Here is a 16312-nt window from a genome sequence, read left to right as displayed (position 1 = left end):
GAGGTGGCCCATAGCCACCAGACTAGTAGCCATTGATAGACCTCCATGAATTTATCTAAGCTCCTATTAAAGCCATCCAAGCTAGTGGCTACCACCACATCCTGTGGCAGAGAATTCCACAGATTAATAGTGTGCTGTGTGAAAAAGTCCTTTCTTTTTTCGATCCTAAATTTCCTGGCAGTCACTTTCATGGGATGACCTCTGCTTCTAGTGATGTGAGAGATGGAGAAAAATCCCTTTCTATCCACTCGCTCCACACCATGCATAATTTTATAGACCTCTATCATGTCTCCCCTTACAAGCCTTTTTACAAAACTAAATAGCCCCAGGTGTTGTAGCCTTGCCTCATAAGGAAGATGCTCTAGACCCCTGATCATCTTGGTTGCCCACCTTTGCACCTTTTACAGCTCTGTAATGTCCTTTCGGAGATATGGTGACCAAAACCATACACGCTAATCCAAATTCTCCATATTAAAAACTGCCTGCACATAGAAAACTAGCCAGCCACAGAGAATGCTAGGTCAAATGCTGCTTCCCATGTACCAGCTTTCGAAAGGCAGGGAGGGTTTCCCCCCATGGGTGAGTATGGGGAATACGATGGGTGAGTATTCAATTTCAAACCCTTCACCTACAGTTAGAAGTGATACAGTCCAAAGTATTATAAACTGAGCCTCCCCATCCAGTCCAGTCATTTGTGTGTTTAGCACCTTGTATAAGCAGAGGAGACCATGGACAGCCAGGAAAACAAACAAATGGATCATAGAACAAATCCATCTAGAATTTTCACTCGAGACACAAATGACCAGGCTCAAAATGTCATACTTTGGACACATTATGCAAAAACCTAGCTCCCTTGAGAAGTCCATGATGCTATGGAAAGTGGAAGGAAAGAGAAGGAGAGGACGACCAGCAGCAAGGTGGATCGACTTGATTACGACAGCAATGAAAGCACAACTGAGAGATCTTCAAGGCCAAGTTGAAGACAGATCATCCTGGAGAGAATCTCTCTATGTGGTCGCTAAGAGTGACATCGACTTGATGGCACTTAATCAATCAATGAGTAGAGTAACATTGGGTCCCTTGGGTGCCTTACTCATCTTGGAAGGGATCGTGCAGGCATCCCCAACACCATATTGCTCATGCAGTTCAGCTGCTCACATGATTTTGGACACACACACACACACACACACACACACACACACACACACACACACACACACACGCTTTGAAGTCTTTCTTGGCTGGCTTTCAACTCTTCCTTAAAAGCCTCTCAAGAACATTAGGAACAACGTTCTTCTTCCTGTGCCATCTTTTACACCAGCGGATGGAAGGCGATTAGGTAAACGGAGCTAAGTGGATTTTTCTTACCTGCCAATTTGAACGGTCGGCTCTGTGGCGTACACTGTCCCGGTGAATCCGGTATGTTCCGTGATGTAGGGCAAAGCCATCATACAGTGGTAGTTGGAGATCAGGATCACATCCACTGTAGACAAGTCTATCAGCTCCATCTGAAAACGGGAGCAAAGGCACAGCTTGGAAAAACAGGCGCTTACAGCCCTGGTGCCGGAGGACACATTTCCCACGGCCCCTGGAAACAAGGTCTCAGCTGATGAAACCAAAACCCCTGCAGCTGACTAGTGCTGTAGAGCTGGAAACATTAGCCACCCCCAGAATGTGCCACTTGAAAACGCAGCATTGCTGAGTCTATGACACAAATGTTTATTTGCACAGCACCATCCATTTATGTGGCACTTTATAAAGGATATAGTGCAGGTCCCTGCCCCAGGAGGCCTACAGTGTAAAACATGTGGATTTTTATGCAGGATTCCCAAAATAAGGACAGCAGGAATTGGGACTGTTACATGTAGAGATGAATGAACATTTGCCTGGCACGTTATATTGCATATGAATTTGCACTGCTTATCTGTACAGTACATTTTTGCAGTTCTGACCATCATGACTAATCATCATTGGGAAAAAAAAGAGACATGACCAACTTAAGATCCAAATAAATGCTTTCCCAGTGAATGTGCACTCTTTGACATCTGTGGCTGCTTTTAAAAAACAAAGGGAGGCCTTTTAATTTGTTCAGGCTCTTGCCCCTGAGAAATCGACTTGACGGCACACTTTACTCTACAGTTCTTTTAAAATCGGTGTTATATAGTCCATTTAGGTTAAGAACATAAGAACATCCCTGCTGGATCAGGTCTAAGGCCCATCTAGTCCAGCATCCTGTACACAGTGGCTCACCAGATGCTGCTGGAAGCAACAGGCAGGAGTTGAGCGCATGCCCTCTCCCCAGCAACTGGTGCTCAGAGGAATCCTGCCTTTGAGGCTGGAGGTGGCCCATAGCTCTCTGACTAGTAGCCATTGATAGCCCTCTCCTCCATGAAGTTATCCAAACCCTTCTTAAAGCCATCCAGGTTGTTGGCTGTCACCACATCTTGTGGCAGAGAGTTCCACAAGTTGATTATGTGTTATGTGAAAAAGTACTTCCGTTTGTTGGTCCTAGATTTCCCGGCAATCAATTTCATGGGATGACCTCTGGTTCTAGTGTTATGTGAGAGGGAGAAGAATTTATCTCTATACATGTTATCCATACCATGCATGATTTTATAGACCTCTATCATGTCTCCCCACAATTGTCTTTTTTCTAAACTAAATAGCCCCAGGTGTTGTAGCCTTGCCTCAAAAGAAAGGTGCTCTAGGCCCCGATCATCTTGGTTGCCCTCTTCTGCACCTTTTCCAGTTCAACAATGTCCTTTTTTAGATGTGGTAACCAGAATTGTACGCAGTATTCCAAGTGTGGCTGCACCACTGTTTTTCTATGATGGCATTATAATATAAGCCGTTTTATTTTCAATCCCCTTCCTAATGATCCCTATCAAGGAATTGGTCTTTTTCACAGCTGCCGCACATTGAGTCGACACTTCCAACGAGCTGTCCACCACCAGAGACCAGTCTGGCTGCTGCGTTCTGTACCAGTTTATGGGAGTATTCATCTGTATCAATTATGGGAACTGTAGGCCAACATTTGCAGGAGGGCTGAAGCCGAGCAGCCTTGCCTTTACAAGCAACATGCGTAGAATAGAAACAGGGCTGTCTGGGACAAATAAATACATTATTAAATAACTCAACCTGTGAATATCCTAGTCTAGATGGGATCTGTCAAGCCCTGTCCTAGCCTGTCACTATTTTACTAGTATGAATTAAAACCAACAGGGAAATGAGAGCAAGGTGGGTGGGAATTCTTGAAAAAAGGGTTAGTCAAGGCAGAATCACAAACAATTCCAACAAGAAAAGAAAAAAGGGAGACATCTAAAAATGCCAACATGGCTGCACCAGGGTTGATTTGATTTAAATCAAATTGACTTAAACCACAATTTAAATCAAATTGATTTAAATTGCTTCACATTTTAATTAAATAGTTTTAATTATTTAAATCACTAGTCAGGGAAAGCATCATTTTCTAGTAAAAGTACATTCTTGTCTAATGTAACTGTAATATATATTCATAGATAGATGCAGGTTTCATTTTTAGAAGGTAGGTCCACACTTCTCATAATGCTGTTTCATTTGGGCAACCAGACCTTGCATTTCTTTGTTGCACTGTTTGCATTTGGCATACAAGCTTGTCTTACCTACAGAAACTTCATTAAAAGATTCCCAAATGGGGTGTATTTTACAGCCTGCTGCCATGATGGGTGTTTCCCTTCTAGAGAACAGACACCAAAATCGTTTCTTCAGGGCTGCATGAATATGTTTTGTTCACTTTTGTTTTCACTTTCTATTCCCCACCCCATCCCTTGCATTTATAATTTTTAACTCCTCCTCACTCAGGTATGCTCCATCCCCCCCAAATCTTCTATTCATTTATTGACCACCTTCGACCACCGAATGGCACAGCGTGGAAATGACTTTACTAGCAAGCCAGAGGTGGGAAACACCTCTATTGGGCAGCAGCGATCTAGGAAGATGCTGAAAGGCATCCTCTCATATTGGGCCCCTCCTGCATTCTACCAAAGACAACCACAGGGTTCTGTGGGCGCCACGAGTCGACACCGACTCCACGGCACACTTTACCATTACTTAAGTCATTGCACTTTTCGAGGGGGGCGCGCGCGGAAGAGCTTGACTGTGTGCGTGCATACTACTACTTTATATACTACTTTTCAATAAAAATGTTTTCAGCTCTAAAAAAAAGAATAATACAAAGATAGTTCTCCGTCCCCAGAGATCTCACAGTCTAAAAAAGAAAACACAAGGGAGGCTGCACCAAAAGCCATTGGAGGCGTGCTCCCTGCAACAAGGATTCCCAGATGCTGTTAGCTTCAACTCCTATCATTTCCAGCTGCAATGGCCTCTGGCTGTGGATGATGGGAATTATAGTCAACAACCTCTGGGGATCCTTGTTACAGGGAGCACTGCACTGGAAGGATACTGTGCTGGGGCTGGATAGGCTCAGTTGCTCTCCCCATGCTAAATATAAGAGAATCGCCTCTTTGAAAGGTGCCTCTTTGCCAGGTTAGCAGGGAAGCTCCGTTTATCGGTACCCTCTTCGAGAAATCTTGGAGCGTGGGCCAAGTGCCAAAAGGCTAGAGACAAGCTTCAGAAGGAGACAGAGGGGGATCTAGAACACGACGGACATATCAGTTTGGTTCTGACTCCTGGTAAGATACCAGCACAGATTATAAGCAATCCGTAAGCATCTTGATAACAGGGCTGTGATTCTTGGAAGCCAGCATGGATTTGTCAAGAATAAATCCTGCTGGAATCTTCTGCACATCCTCTGAACCCAGGAAGATGGCCAGGGCACCTCAGCCTGAATAAGACTCTTGGATGCTGTTGCAGAAACTGTAATCAGGAATATTTACTGGTAAGGCTGCAATGCTGGGGGTGATGTCAATCTGGAAAACTTACCAGAAATTTAACCTCTAACTCAGTTATTATGGAACAGCTAATGGGATTCAGACGTCATCAAGCAGAGAAAGTATCTGCTTACAAGGCTCGGCCCATCGATTTGAAGGTAACAGCAGAGATGAGGGGCCACTAGACTGTTCAAACACTCAACTCCCACCTCCACCCACTGTAACCAGTTCCTTATTCTAGCAGTCTTCCAGTTCTAGGAGTATTCAATCCAAGGACGGTGCCAGATGATGTTTTTTGGACAGTAACATGCCCCCAAACATATACTCAATGAGAGCTGGCCTTGGGGTAAAAGGTTAGTGTGTTAGAGGATAGTGTGTTACACTGAAACGTCTTATGTTTGTTATGTTTATCAACTTTTAGTTTTTCTTTGCGCAAGGTCTTTTTGTTGAGAGTTTGAAGTTAATATGCACACTGCATCGCCGACATATTGACTTATTTTAACAGAAGAGTTAAATGGAACTTCCATGTGCAGTGGCTGAATACCAGACTCTGGGGGACAAACAACAGGGAAGGCTGTCACCTTGCAGACCTTGCTTGTGAGCTCCTAGGCAACTCACAGGTTGCTTGCTGGAGTTGTATGAAAGTTGTATATGGCTGAAGTGCATGAAAAGTTTCTGAAACAGTCAAACAACAGTCCAGTTATTAAGCAAGTAAACTATGGAGAACCAAGCAGAGAACTTAGAACTGAGAGAGAGAGAGAGAGAGAGAGAGAGAGAACCTAAGGAGAATTAGGTTCTTAGAGACCACCTAAGAAGAGAGAAGAGAGAAGCTCTCCTTGGTTCTAAGGAGAGAAGCAAGCTAACATCGGAACTTATAATTAATAAACTTCAATTTTATTCATCTTTAAAGAATATGTGAGTAATGTAGTCTGTATCCTATGCCTACAACACCATGCTACCTCCGCAGAAGATCTTCACATTTCGATTTTGAGATACTTTAAATGGTGGCAGCAAAATAAAGGAACACAGAGAGGAACACAAATAATGAAGTAAGTTCAAATAAGAGCATTCTAGAACCGCCGCCCCCTCACGACAGCAGGTACAGTTATTCACGTGTTACGCTGAACACAGTCCAGCACTGAACTTCCCATCTGGCCCAGGCACTAGAGGATCACTTTTTAAAGTGAACGCAAGGACAGCCATTCACACAAAAATGTGTACGTGCACACACTGATCTTAAGTCAAGGGTTGTCAAACTTGGAACCCCAGATGTTGCTGGACTACAACTCCCATCATCCCCAGGCACAGTGGCTGGGGACGATGGGACTTACGACTACAAATATTTATATACTGCTCTTCAATCAAAACTCTCAAAGCGGTTTACATAGGAAAAATAAATAAGACATGAATGAATGAATGAATAAATAAATAAATAAGATGGTCCCCTGTCCCCAAGGGGCTCATAATGTAAAAAGAAACATAAGACAGACACCAGCAACAGCCACTGGAGGGATGCTGTGCTGGGGATGGATAGGGCCAGTTGCTCTCCCCCTGCTCTGAATAAAGAGAATCACCACTTTTAAAAGGTGCCTCTTGGCTTGGTTAGCAGGGGTTCTAGTCCAGCAAAATCTGGGGACCCAAGCTTGAGAACTCCTGACCTAATGTCTGAGCAGGGCTTTTAACTGACTGCAAGCTCTTCTCCTGAACCAAGCGGGGGGGCAACTCAAACTTGGCCCGAGGTCCTACAGGCAGGCCTGGGAGCAGCCGGTGTGCAAGACATGCAGAGTTGCCTGCCAAGGGCACCAGGTAAGGGCCGTGGGGTAGATGTGATGTGCGCGGCATTCCTGGAAAGGGCCACATGATGCTCCCACACATGCCACAGCATCAGATGGTACGATGTGTTTTCTGGACTGTGCTATTTCAGACTGAAGGGATGGGTGGGGGCGTTCGAACTTGTGATCCCAAATAAGGAAAACATGAAACACAGACGCGACAGACAGACAAACACTCCAAATCCAGATGAGAGGGAGAAGACAAGCTTAGTCCCTAAAGAGCAATGCTGGATGCAGCTCTGAGACTGCGACAAGGAACTGTAGTACCTGGGCCTGCATATTCCATAAGCTAGCACAGTGTAACACAGGAGCTCTCAGCCTTGGGTCCCCAGATGTTGTTGTACTACAAGTCCCATCACTCCCAGCTACAATGGCTAAGGCCACTGTGGCTGGGGGTGATGGGAGTTGTAGTCCAGCCACATCTGGGGACCCAAGGTTGAGAACCCCTGCTGCAGTGGTTAAGAACACAAATGATGAGCCAGAGACTCCCATTTCGAATCTCACCCTTGCCTCGGACCCCTATGAACACATGAAGCTGCCTTAGACAGAGTCAAAATGTTGATCCAGCTAGTCCAGCATTTTCTACTCTGACTGGCAACAACGCTCCAGGAGCCAGGAAACTTGAATCGGAGACTCTTGCCTGGGGAGCAGATGCTCTGCCAAAGCAACGGACCCTTCCTCTTTAAACATATACAGCTGCCTTATACTGAGTCAAGCCACCACCTTACCCAGCTCAGTCTTGTCTCCTCTGACTGGCAGCAGCTCCCCAGAACCTCAGATGGATGGTGTTCGTAGCCGGGCCACCTGAGATCTTTGTAACTGGAGATGTGGAGAACTGAGCACAGGAGCAAAGCATGCGCTCTGCCACTGAATGATGGCCCTCCAGCGCTGTGTGACCGCAGGAAAGTCACACTTCCCCAGCACCCCTTCTGTCTGCAACATGGCCAGTCAGTACAATACTTTTTATTTATTCTATTTGTATACCACTCTTTGTTTGAAGACGCTGGGGTGGTTAATGACAAGATGAAAACCGTATCATAAAAACAAACTGCTAGAACGTGAAGAGGGACGGGGGGGCCATGTGCTGGCCAAACGCCTGTTTAAAACGGGAGGTCTGCAGATTCTGAATAATACTGCCTACCTCACAGGGCTGTTGCAAGGACTGTCAAGATAATGCATGAAAAGTCCTTCGAGCCCTCTGGAAAAGCCCGATATAAATGTTGAGGATTTGTTATTTTGTCTTGGCGTAAGCATATCCATAAGCTGCCAGTTCTCTCTTATGAGGCTTGAAATGAAACAAATGACTGAAAAAAACCGCTCAATGTTTGCAGTTCCGCTCTCTCTCAAATTGAAGCAGGAGCCGTAAGTGTTTTGAGAAATGGATCGGAAAGTCATCTAACAACGGTATTATTTCACTAAGTGCTGCCGTATCCTCCTGTGAAATGTTAATTTTCTCTCAAGCGAGACCGATGGCCCAGGACGACTCCAACTGTCAGGCCCCTGAAAACGGACAGAGAGTTTGCAAGCAGTGGGACCAGACCCCTCCGGGATCCCATTAAAGTTACGGCGGCATTGATGGTCCCTGCGTTTGCTAACAGAAGGCATTAGAAGAAGCAGTAGGCACTGAGATGCCCAGGAAAACTCACCTCTGGCAAACAGAACTCGGGGACAGAATCCACGAATGCCCGGCCTGCACAGTCTTTCAGCTCCTAAGAGAAGAAGTTGGGGGCGAGAAAAGAGAGAAGTTCAACCATCAGCAATGGACAAGTGACAGGGGGTGGGGGGGAGAGTGTGAGATCTTTATTTATTTATTTAAAATCACCAGACACCATTACAATGCATTTATGAAAAGCACCGTTAAAAAGAAGAAGCCCAAACCTGTGACTTCAAAACACTGGACACACAACATTCTAAAATGTCGAGGTCATTCTGAAACAAATGCATCTTTCCAAACTTGGATGAACTGGACGGTCCCCTCCTTGACATAATTTTGACAATTCAAAAATACTTATATGATTTGGGCGGGGGTGAGATCTAAGGCTAAAAGAGGGCAGAGCAACAGACCCAAGGGTTTTGCCTACATGCAATTACACAAGACAAGAGATAATTGCTGACTTGAAGAGAGGAAGCTGCTTTCTACCAAGCCTAGCATGGTCCACTTCCAGGAATTCCCAGCCTTGGATCTCCAGATGTTTTGGGACTACAACTCCCATCATCCCCAATCACAGGCTGAGGGCGATAGGAGTTGTTGTCTCAAAACATCTGGGGACCTACGGTTGAGAAGCCTGGTCTACTCCGACCACCAGTGACTCTTGGAGGTAGGGATTGTTCCTGTCAACCTTTTGCCTGGAGAATGGAAGTGACTGTACCTGGGACCTTTAGCGTGCAAACCATGCACTTGGCCGCTGAGCTATGGCCCTTTCCACCAATTAACTCATAAACCAGTCAGATGCCCACTAAATTAGGTGGTCATTTCGAGAAGTCCGTCTCCAGTTACCACCGGTATGTCTGGTGGTGACTCGGAGCCGGGTCTTTTCTGTTGCTGCTCCTGGCCTATGGAATGTACTCCCAGCAGAAATCCATAATTTAGGCTTGCCATTGGCCTTCAAGAGAGCCCTAAAGATTTATTTGTTTGGCCTGGCCTTCCAAGGTTTTAAAATTAAGTATTTTTAATTGGTTTTAAATGGTTCTGAAGTGTTTAAAAATTGTTTTTATATTGTTTTAAGCAGTGTGTTTGAAATGGTGTTTGTTTGAACGTTTTTTACATATGTTGTTCACCGCCCAGAGCCTTTAGATGGGGCAGTCTAGAAATGTAACAAACAAACAAACAAAGGGTGTGGAAATGCAGGACAGCTCAGACTTAACACAGAATCCAAGGTTTGCGTGACCACCTCCAGCATCTTTCTTTCTTTCTTTCTTTCTTTCTTTCTTTCTTTCTTTCTTTCTTTCTTTCTAAAATTCATACCCTGTCCCTCCAGTACACTGCTGCTCAGGGCGGCAATAAAATAGATACAATATAAAACAATCTTAACAAGTTAACAAAATCAAACAAGTTAAAAGAACAAACCAAGACATTTAAAAGCTGCAGATTTTAAAGATTTCGAATTAAAGGTTATAAGTAAAAAACTAAAAACTAAGAAGTAAAACATCTACTAGATATCAGCTGTGGATAAAACCGGCTCCAGCCCCAGGAGCACGCCCGCTCTTTCCTCCCATCCCGGCACGACCACTTCTGCAGGTTAGGATATGCTGGTGGGACCGGAAGCCACCGCCCATCTCGTTTTTTCCTTACCTAGCAATGAAGTGGGCACTAACGTGGGAATGCTGGGCGGGATGGGGGAGCGTGACATGCACCTCAGGTTCCACATTACGCGTGAACCCACCCATGGAGAGGGGCTTGAGTTAAGTCGGTGGGCAAGCGCCAACCCCAACTTTCTTCCCAAACTTGGCCTCAGGTGGGCAAATGCACCCCGGGGCCCAGTAAGGGGCGCCATCACTAAACAGAACCTCCTTTAGATTGCCTCCCTTGGTTCTCCCCCTTTTATTTTAACTTCGCCGTGCAGCTCCTTCCTCCTCCAAACAGGCAGGGTCTGCAGAATGTGAAGGAGACAGAGTGCGTGTGTGCGTGCGCATGGGTACATGTGTGTGCACATGTGTGTATTTATTTATTATTTGTTTATTTATTTAATAAAGTTGTATACTGCCTACTGCCGAAGTCTCTAGGCGGTTTACAGCATAAAAGAAAACAAACCACGAAAAAAGTAGAGCCAGCGTGGTGTAGTGGTTAGAGTGCTGGACTAGGACCGGGGAGACCCGAGTTCCAATCCCCATTCAGCCATGAAACTAGCTGGGTGACTCTGGGCCAGTCACTTCTCCCTCAGCCTCACCTACTTCACAGGGTTGTTGTGAAAGAGAAACTCAAGTATGTAGTACACCGTTCTGGGCGCCTTGGAGGAAGAGCGGGATATAAATGTATAATAATAATAATAATAATAATAATAATAGCTGAGTGGCTAACAACTGGGAAAACTCATCTCATAATGAAAGACCCAGCAAAAGGTGCAGTTCCAAGTAATTATAGACCGATAACCTGTCTGCCAACCATGTTCAAATTATTAACTGGAATAATAGCAGATGAAGTGATGCAACACTTATTAACTAACAAACAGCTTCCAGTTGAACAGAAAGGAAATTGCCCGAACACCAGAGGCACAAAAGACCAGCTGCTGATTGACAAAATGATTTTAGAAAATTGCAAGAGAAGAAAAACAAATCTAAGTGTTGCATGGATTGACTACAAGAAAGCCTTTGATTCATTGCCTCACACATGGATACTAAAATGTTTAGAAACAACTGGTGTCAGCAAAAACATTCAGATATTTATTTAAAAAACGCAATGAGCATGTGGAGCACACAGTTAACAATCAATGGCGAGACACTTGGACAGGTTAGCATTAGAAGAGGCATTTTCCAAGGGGACTCACTATCCCCTCTGTTGTTTGTGATCACCATGACCCCACTTTCACAAATACTAAACAAAACAGGCCTCGGAAACCAAACATCTAAAACATCCAGTCAAATCAACCATCTGCTGTACATGGACGATCTGAAGTTGTATGGAAAGTCCCAGTCAGAAATTGAATCACTGCTAAACACTGTCCGTATATTCAGAAGCGATATAGCAATGGAGTTTGGGCTAGACAAGTGTGCTGCATTAATAATAAACAGAGGGAAAATAAGAAAAACAGAAGGAATAGATCTGCCCAATGGAAGCAAGATCAAGAACCTGGAAGAGAAAGAACCTTACAAATACTTGGGCATTCTCCAGGCTGATAACATCGCACACACTGAAGTTAAAAGAAAAATTGGAAGTGAATACATCAGGAGAGTTAGAAAAATCCTCAAGTCCAAACTCAATGGCAGGAACACTATACAAGCCATAAACACCTGGGCTATACCTGTTATCAGATACACTGCAGGAATAATAGACTGGACTCAGGCAGAGCTAGAGACGCTGGATCGCAAGACCAGGAAAATCATGACCATCAATCATGCTCTGCACCCTGGCAGTGATGTCGATAGGCTATACCTCCCTTGCAGGTCAGGTGGAAGAGGAATGCTGCAAGTCCATCAAACAGTAGAGGAGGAGAAAAGAGGCCTTGAAGAATATATCAAGGACAGTGAAGAAGATGCACTTAAAATGGTCAAGAACGAGAAACTATTCAACACCAATGAAACACAGCAGGCCTACAAGAGAGAACAAGTCAAGAACCGAGCAGAAAAATTGAGAAATAAGCCCCTGCATGGTCAATATTTGCACAATATAAGTGGAAAATCAGACATCAGCAAGACCTGGCAATGGCTTAAGAATGGCAACTTGAAGAAAGAAACAGAGGGTTTAATACTGGCTGCACAAGAACAGGCACTAAGAACAAATGCAATAAGAGCAAAAGTCGAAAAATCCACAACAAACAGCAAGTGCCGCCTTTGTAAAGAAGCAGATGAAACAGTGGACCACCTGATCAGCTGTTGTAAGAAGATCGCACAGACTGACTACAAACAAAGGCATGACAAGGTAGCAGGGATGATACACTGGAACATCTGCAAAAAATACAAGCTACCTGTAGCCAAAAATTGGTGGGACCATAAAATTGAAAAAGTTGTTGAAAATGAAGATGTAAAAATATTATGGGACTTCTGACTACAAACAGACAGACATCTGCCACACAATACACCAGATATAACTGTAGTTGAGAAGAAAGAAAAACAAGTTAAAATAATCGACATAGCAATACCAGGGGATAGCAGAATAGAAGAAAAAGAAATAGAAAAAATAAAATACAAAGATCTACAAATTGAAATTGAAAGGCTGTGGCAGAAGAAGACCAAAATAATCCCAGCAGTAATTGGCGTCCTAGGTGCAATTCCAAAACATCTTGAAGAGCACCTCCACACCATAGGGGCCACAGAAATCACCATCAGCCAATTACAAAAAGCAGCTTTACTGGGAACAGCCTATATTCTGCGATGATATCTATAACCATTGACAATAAAATCCTGGCATCCCAGGTCCTTGGGAAGGACTCGATGTCTGGATAAAACAAACCAGTCAATAACACCTGTCTGACTGTGTAAACAGGAAATAATAATAACAACAGTTAAAACAAATACAAATCAGATTAAAATATCCATAAAAACACCAACTAACTAAAACGCTTGTCTGAAGAGATGTTTCTTCAGTTATCTCCTCAAGGTCAACAGGGATGGAGCAGCTCCGATCTCAGCAGGAAGGGCCTTCCACAGTCCTGGGTCAACTACTGCGGAGGTGTGCCTTCAGTTCGCCACCAGATGAGCAGCTGGTGGCACCCTTAGACGAACCTCCCCTGAAGACCTTAATAAGCGGCGGGGTTCATAATGAAGAGGGCGTTCTCTTAAATACCCTGGGCTCAAGTCATTAAGGGTTTATAGGTAATAACCAGCATTTTGTATTTTGCCCAGAAATCTACTGGTAGCCAGTGCAGATATTTTAGAACCGGAGCAATACGGTCTTTACGGGACGTCCCGGAGACCAATCTGGCAGCAGTGTACCTACAAACCTGCATGTAGGCCCAATGCAGGACTTGCCCAGGAGTCACAAAAACCTGGAGCTGACTCTTTCCCCCACTTTTCTTTCCCTCGTTCCCAGATCCTAGGCTTCTTGGGCCCCTCACCTCTGTCCTTACTTCCTCACGTCCTGTACTTCCACTCAACTGGGTTTCAAGACAGAAGCTGTTTTGGCTGTTGCTCGCTTCTGCATGCCCACATTCATTCTAAACCAGGTCTGCTCAAATTAGCCCTACCCCTGCCGCCGCTGTTTTTGGACTACAACTCCCATAATCCCCAGCCACAGTGGCCAATAGCCAGGGGTTATGGGAGTTGTAGGCCAACATCTGCAGGAGGGCCAAAGTTGAGCAGCCCTGTTCTAGACCCTTTGCTTCCGGGCCTGTTAAGTACAGCAGCCTTTACCCCTTTCCTTTGTATCTGAAAAGTTCACTGCTGCGCATACAGATAGGTGTGAGAGGACAGCAGGAATTGGAGTATCGTCAGCTGATGTCATAAAGGCACGGATGCCTCTCCGAAGCAGGGGAAAGCTGTGCTACTCACCTCTGCAGCTCTTAGCGGGAGGGGGGACTGGAGGGGCTCTCCCCAAAGTGGAAGGTTGCAATGTATTATCTGCCCTCCTCTCTGTGCTGGACCCCCTGGAAGTCCAACACAGGGCCTGAAAGCAGTGCTTAAGAAATTCGAGCAAATTTTGCCAAGTTATAACAAATGAGCAATTACATCTAATGGCAGGAGGCTCTTAACCTCATCAGGAGGAGTTAAAAGGTGAATTATGGATAAGCAGGGTGAATTTCAATGTCTCCTGTGGACTTCAGAGAAGGAGGAGGGCTCTCCTTACATGACAAAGCAGCCACCTCTGACCCCAGGCGCTGTCTTTTTGCAGTGCCCGTCAACTCATTTGTCATTCTAAGCAGGCGCAACGGTCAATGCGAGGGCCAGGAGGAGAGCGCAGACAGATGCATAATTAAACTTGCCTACTCGGGGCAGTGCATTAGAGGGGCTTCGGATGTGATCCAGGAACACCCAAGTCGCATCTGTATTCGGCGGGCGGTGCTGCTCCCGACGGCCAGTCTTTGACATGCACAGGCTGCGCCCACAGCTCCAGCCTCCCTGCTGCCTCTTCGAAGTGGGGGGAGAGGAGTGTCTTCTTCCTCCCCCTCTCTCAATATTGGGACCGGAGGACCCTTGAGGGATTGACAGGCCGGAGATCCAGGGCAGGCAAGCAGGGGTGGCCCTTTCCCTGGAGGAAAGGAGGCAGGCACCAGCAGGGCAGCGAAATGCCACCTGCCACTGCCACCCCCCCGCCATTGAAGCCGTTCTTTGGGACTAAGGTGACCCCCGGCACCTTTGTAAGGAGCACCATTCCTTCGACTCCTTGCAAGAAGCATGAGGAGAGAAGAGGGCGTTGAGAGGAGAGCTGGTCTTGTGGTGGCCAGCATGGATTGTCCCCTTTCCTAAGCAGGGTCTGCCCTGGTTTGCATTTGGATGGGAGACAACATGTGGGAGCCCTGCCAGATCTTCCCCTCAGGGGATGGGGCTGCTCGGAGAAGAGCACCTGTAGGCTTACATGCAGAAGGTCCCAAGTGGCCTCCCCGGCAGCGACTCCAAGACTGGGCAGGAAAAGAGTCCAGCCTGCAACCTTGGAGAAGCCGCTGCCAGTCTGTGTAGACAATACTGAACTAGATAGACCAATGGCCTGACACGACAGACGGCAGCTTCCTATACTCCTATGACGGCAACCTCCCCACCACACCTCTGAGTGGGCCACTGGGCGAAACAGGATGCTGGACTAGGTGGGCCCTGGGCCTGATCCAGCAGGGCTGTTCTTATGTTCTTATGAGCATAAGAAGAGCCCTGCTGGATCAGGCCAAGGGACCATCTGGCCCAGCCTCCTGCTTCATGCAGTGGCCACCCAGGTGCCCGCAAGGAGGCAGTGCCCCCTCCCATTGGTGTTCCCCAGCGGGCCCCCCCCCCATCTTGATGGAGATACGCAGCTGTGCAGGCTAGTAGCCACTGATAGCCCTAACCTCCATGGAATGGTCTAATCCCTGTTTAAAAACATCTAGAATGGTGGCCATTATCACATTCGGAAGCAGCAAATTCCATAGTCTAACTACATGCTGTGTTAAAAGGCACTTTCTTTTGCCTGCCCTGAACTCCCAGCATGGAGTTTCCACGGAGGAGCCGGGGTTCTAATAGTATGAGAGAGGGAGGAAAAACTCTCCGTCCACTTGAGCCACAGTTCCAAAGCTTTCACAGGTCAGTTATGGAAGGAGACGGCCGGCCCCTCCAACAGCATGGGGCAAGGCAATATCGGGCGCCTTATCTCCGGCCCTGCAATACCTGTTCCCCACCCGCCACTACGGGAGGACTAGAGGCAGCACCCAACATCCTATTCGTGTATGGATTTTCTTTGGCCCAGCTTTGTGATTGACACCAACTTTGGTGGCTTTAGGAGAGGTCTAGCAATGGCTGTTCCTCGTGATGGCCAGGCACGACCTCCCGTGTTCAGAGGCCATTTGCCACTGAAGACCTGCTGGGGTCAAGTGGCACAGGAGAAACAGCTGCCTTCAGATTCTGCTTGTGGGCTCCCTGGAGGCATCTGGAGAGGAGAGCTGGTCTGGTGGGAGCAAGCATGACTTGTCCCCTTAGCTAAGCAGGTTCCACCCTGGTTGCATATGAATGAGAGACTTGATGTGTGAGCATGGTAAGAGATTCCCCTTAGGGGATGGAGCCGCTCTGGGAAGAGCATCTAGGTTCCAAGTTCCTTCCCTGGCAGCATCTCCAAGATAGGGCTGAGAGAGACTCCTGTCTGCAACCTTGGAGAAGCTGCTGCCAGTCTGTGAAGACAATACTGAGCTAGATGGACCAATGGTCTGACTCAGTATATGGCAGCTTCCTATTTTAGAGAGGAGAGCTGGTTTTGTGGCAGTAAGCATGACCTGTCCCCTTAGCTAAGCAGGGTCCACCCTGGTTGCACATGAATGGGAGACTAGACGTGTGAGCACTGTA

The 16312-nt window shown here is 46.3% G+C and overlaps 1 protein-coding gene across 5 annotated transcripts in view; it reads right to left on the bottom strand.

Annotated features, from left to right (window-relative positions):
* Nucleotides 1-16312, bottom strand: part of INTS9 (integrator complex subunit 9) — a 96901-nt gene that overhangs the window by 53520 nt on the left and 27069 nt on the right. For all 5 annotated transcript variants that reach the window (XM_053249106.1, XM_053249104.1, XM_053249127.1 and 2 more), the window contains 2 exons: nucleotides 8347-8409; nucleotides 1369-1508 (listed from right to left, as the gene is read on the bottom strand). In XM_053249106.1, the coding sequence (XP_053105081.1) occupies nucleotides 1369-1508; nucleotides 8347-8409 (203 nt within the window). The remainder of the gene's footprint in view (nucleotides 1-1368; nucleotides 1509-8346; nucleotides 8410-16312) is intronic.

This window comes from Hemicordylus capensis, chromosome 1 (genome assembly GCF_027244095.1).
Source record: "Hemicordylus capensis ecotype Gifberg chromosome 1, rHemCap1.1.pri, whole genome shotgun sequence".
In the NCBI taxonomy this organism is placed as follows: domain Eukaryota; kingdom Metazoa; phylum Chordata; class Lepidosauria; order Squamata; family Cordylidae; genus Hemicordylus; species Hemicordylus capensis.
The sequence above is the reverse complement of the archived record's forward strand: the minus strand, read 5'-3'. Positions and strand labels throughout refer to the sequence as shown.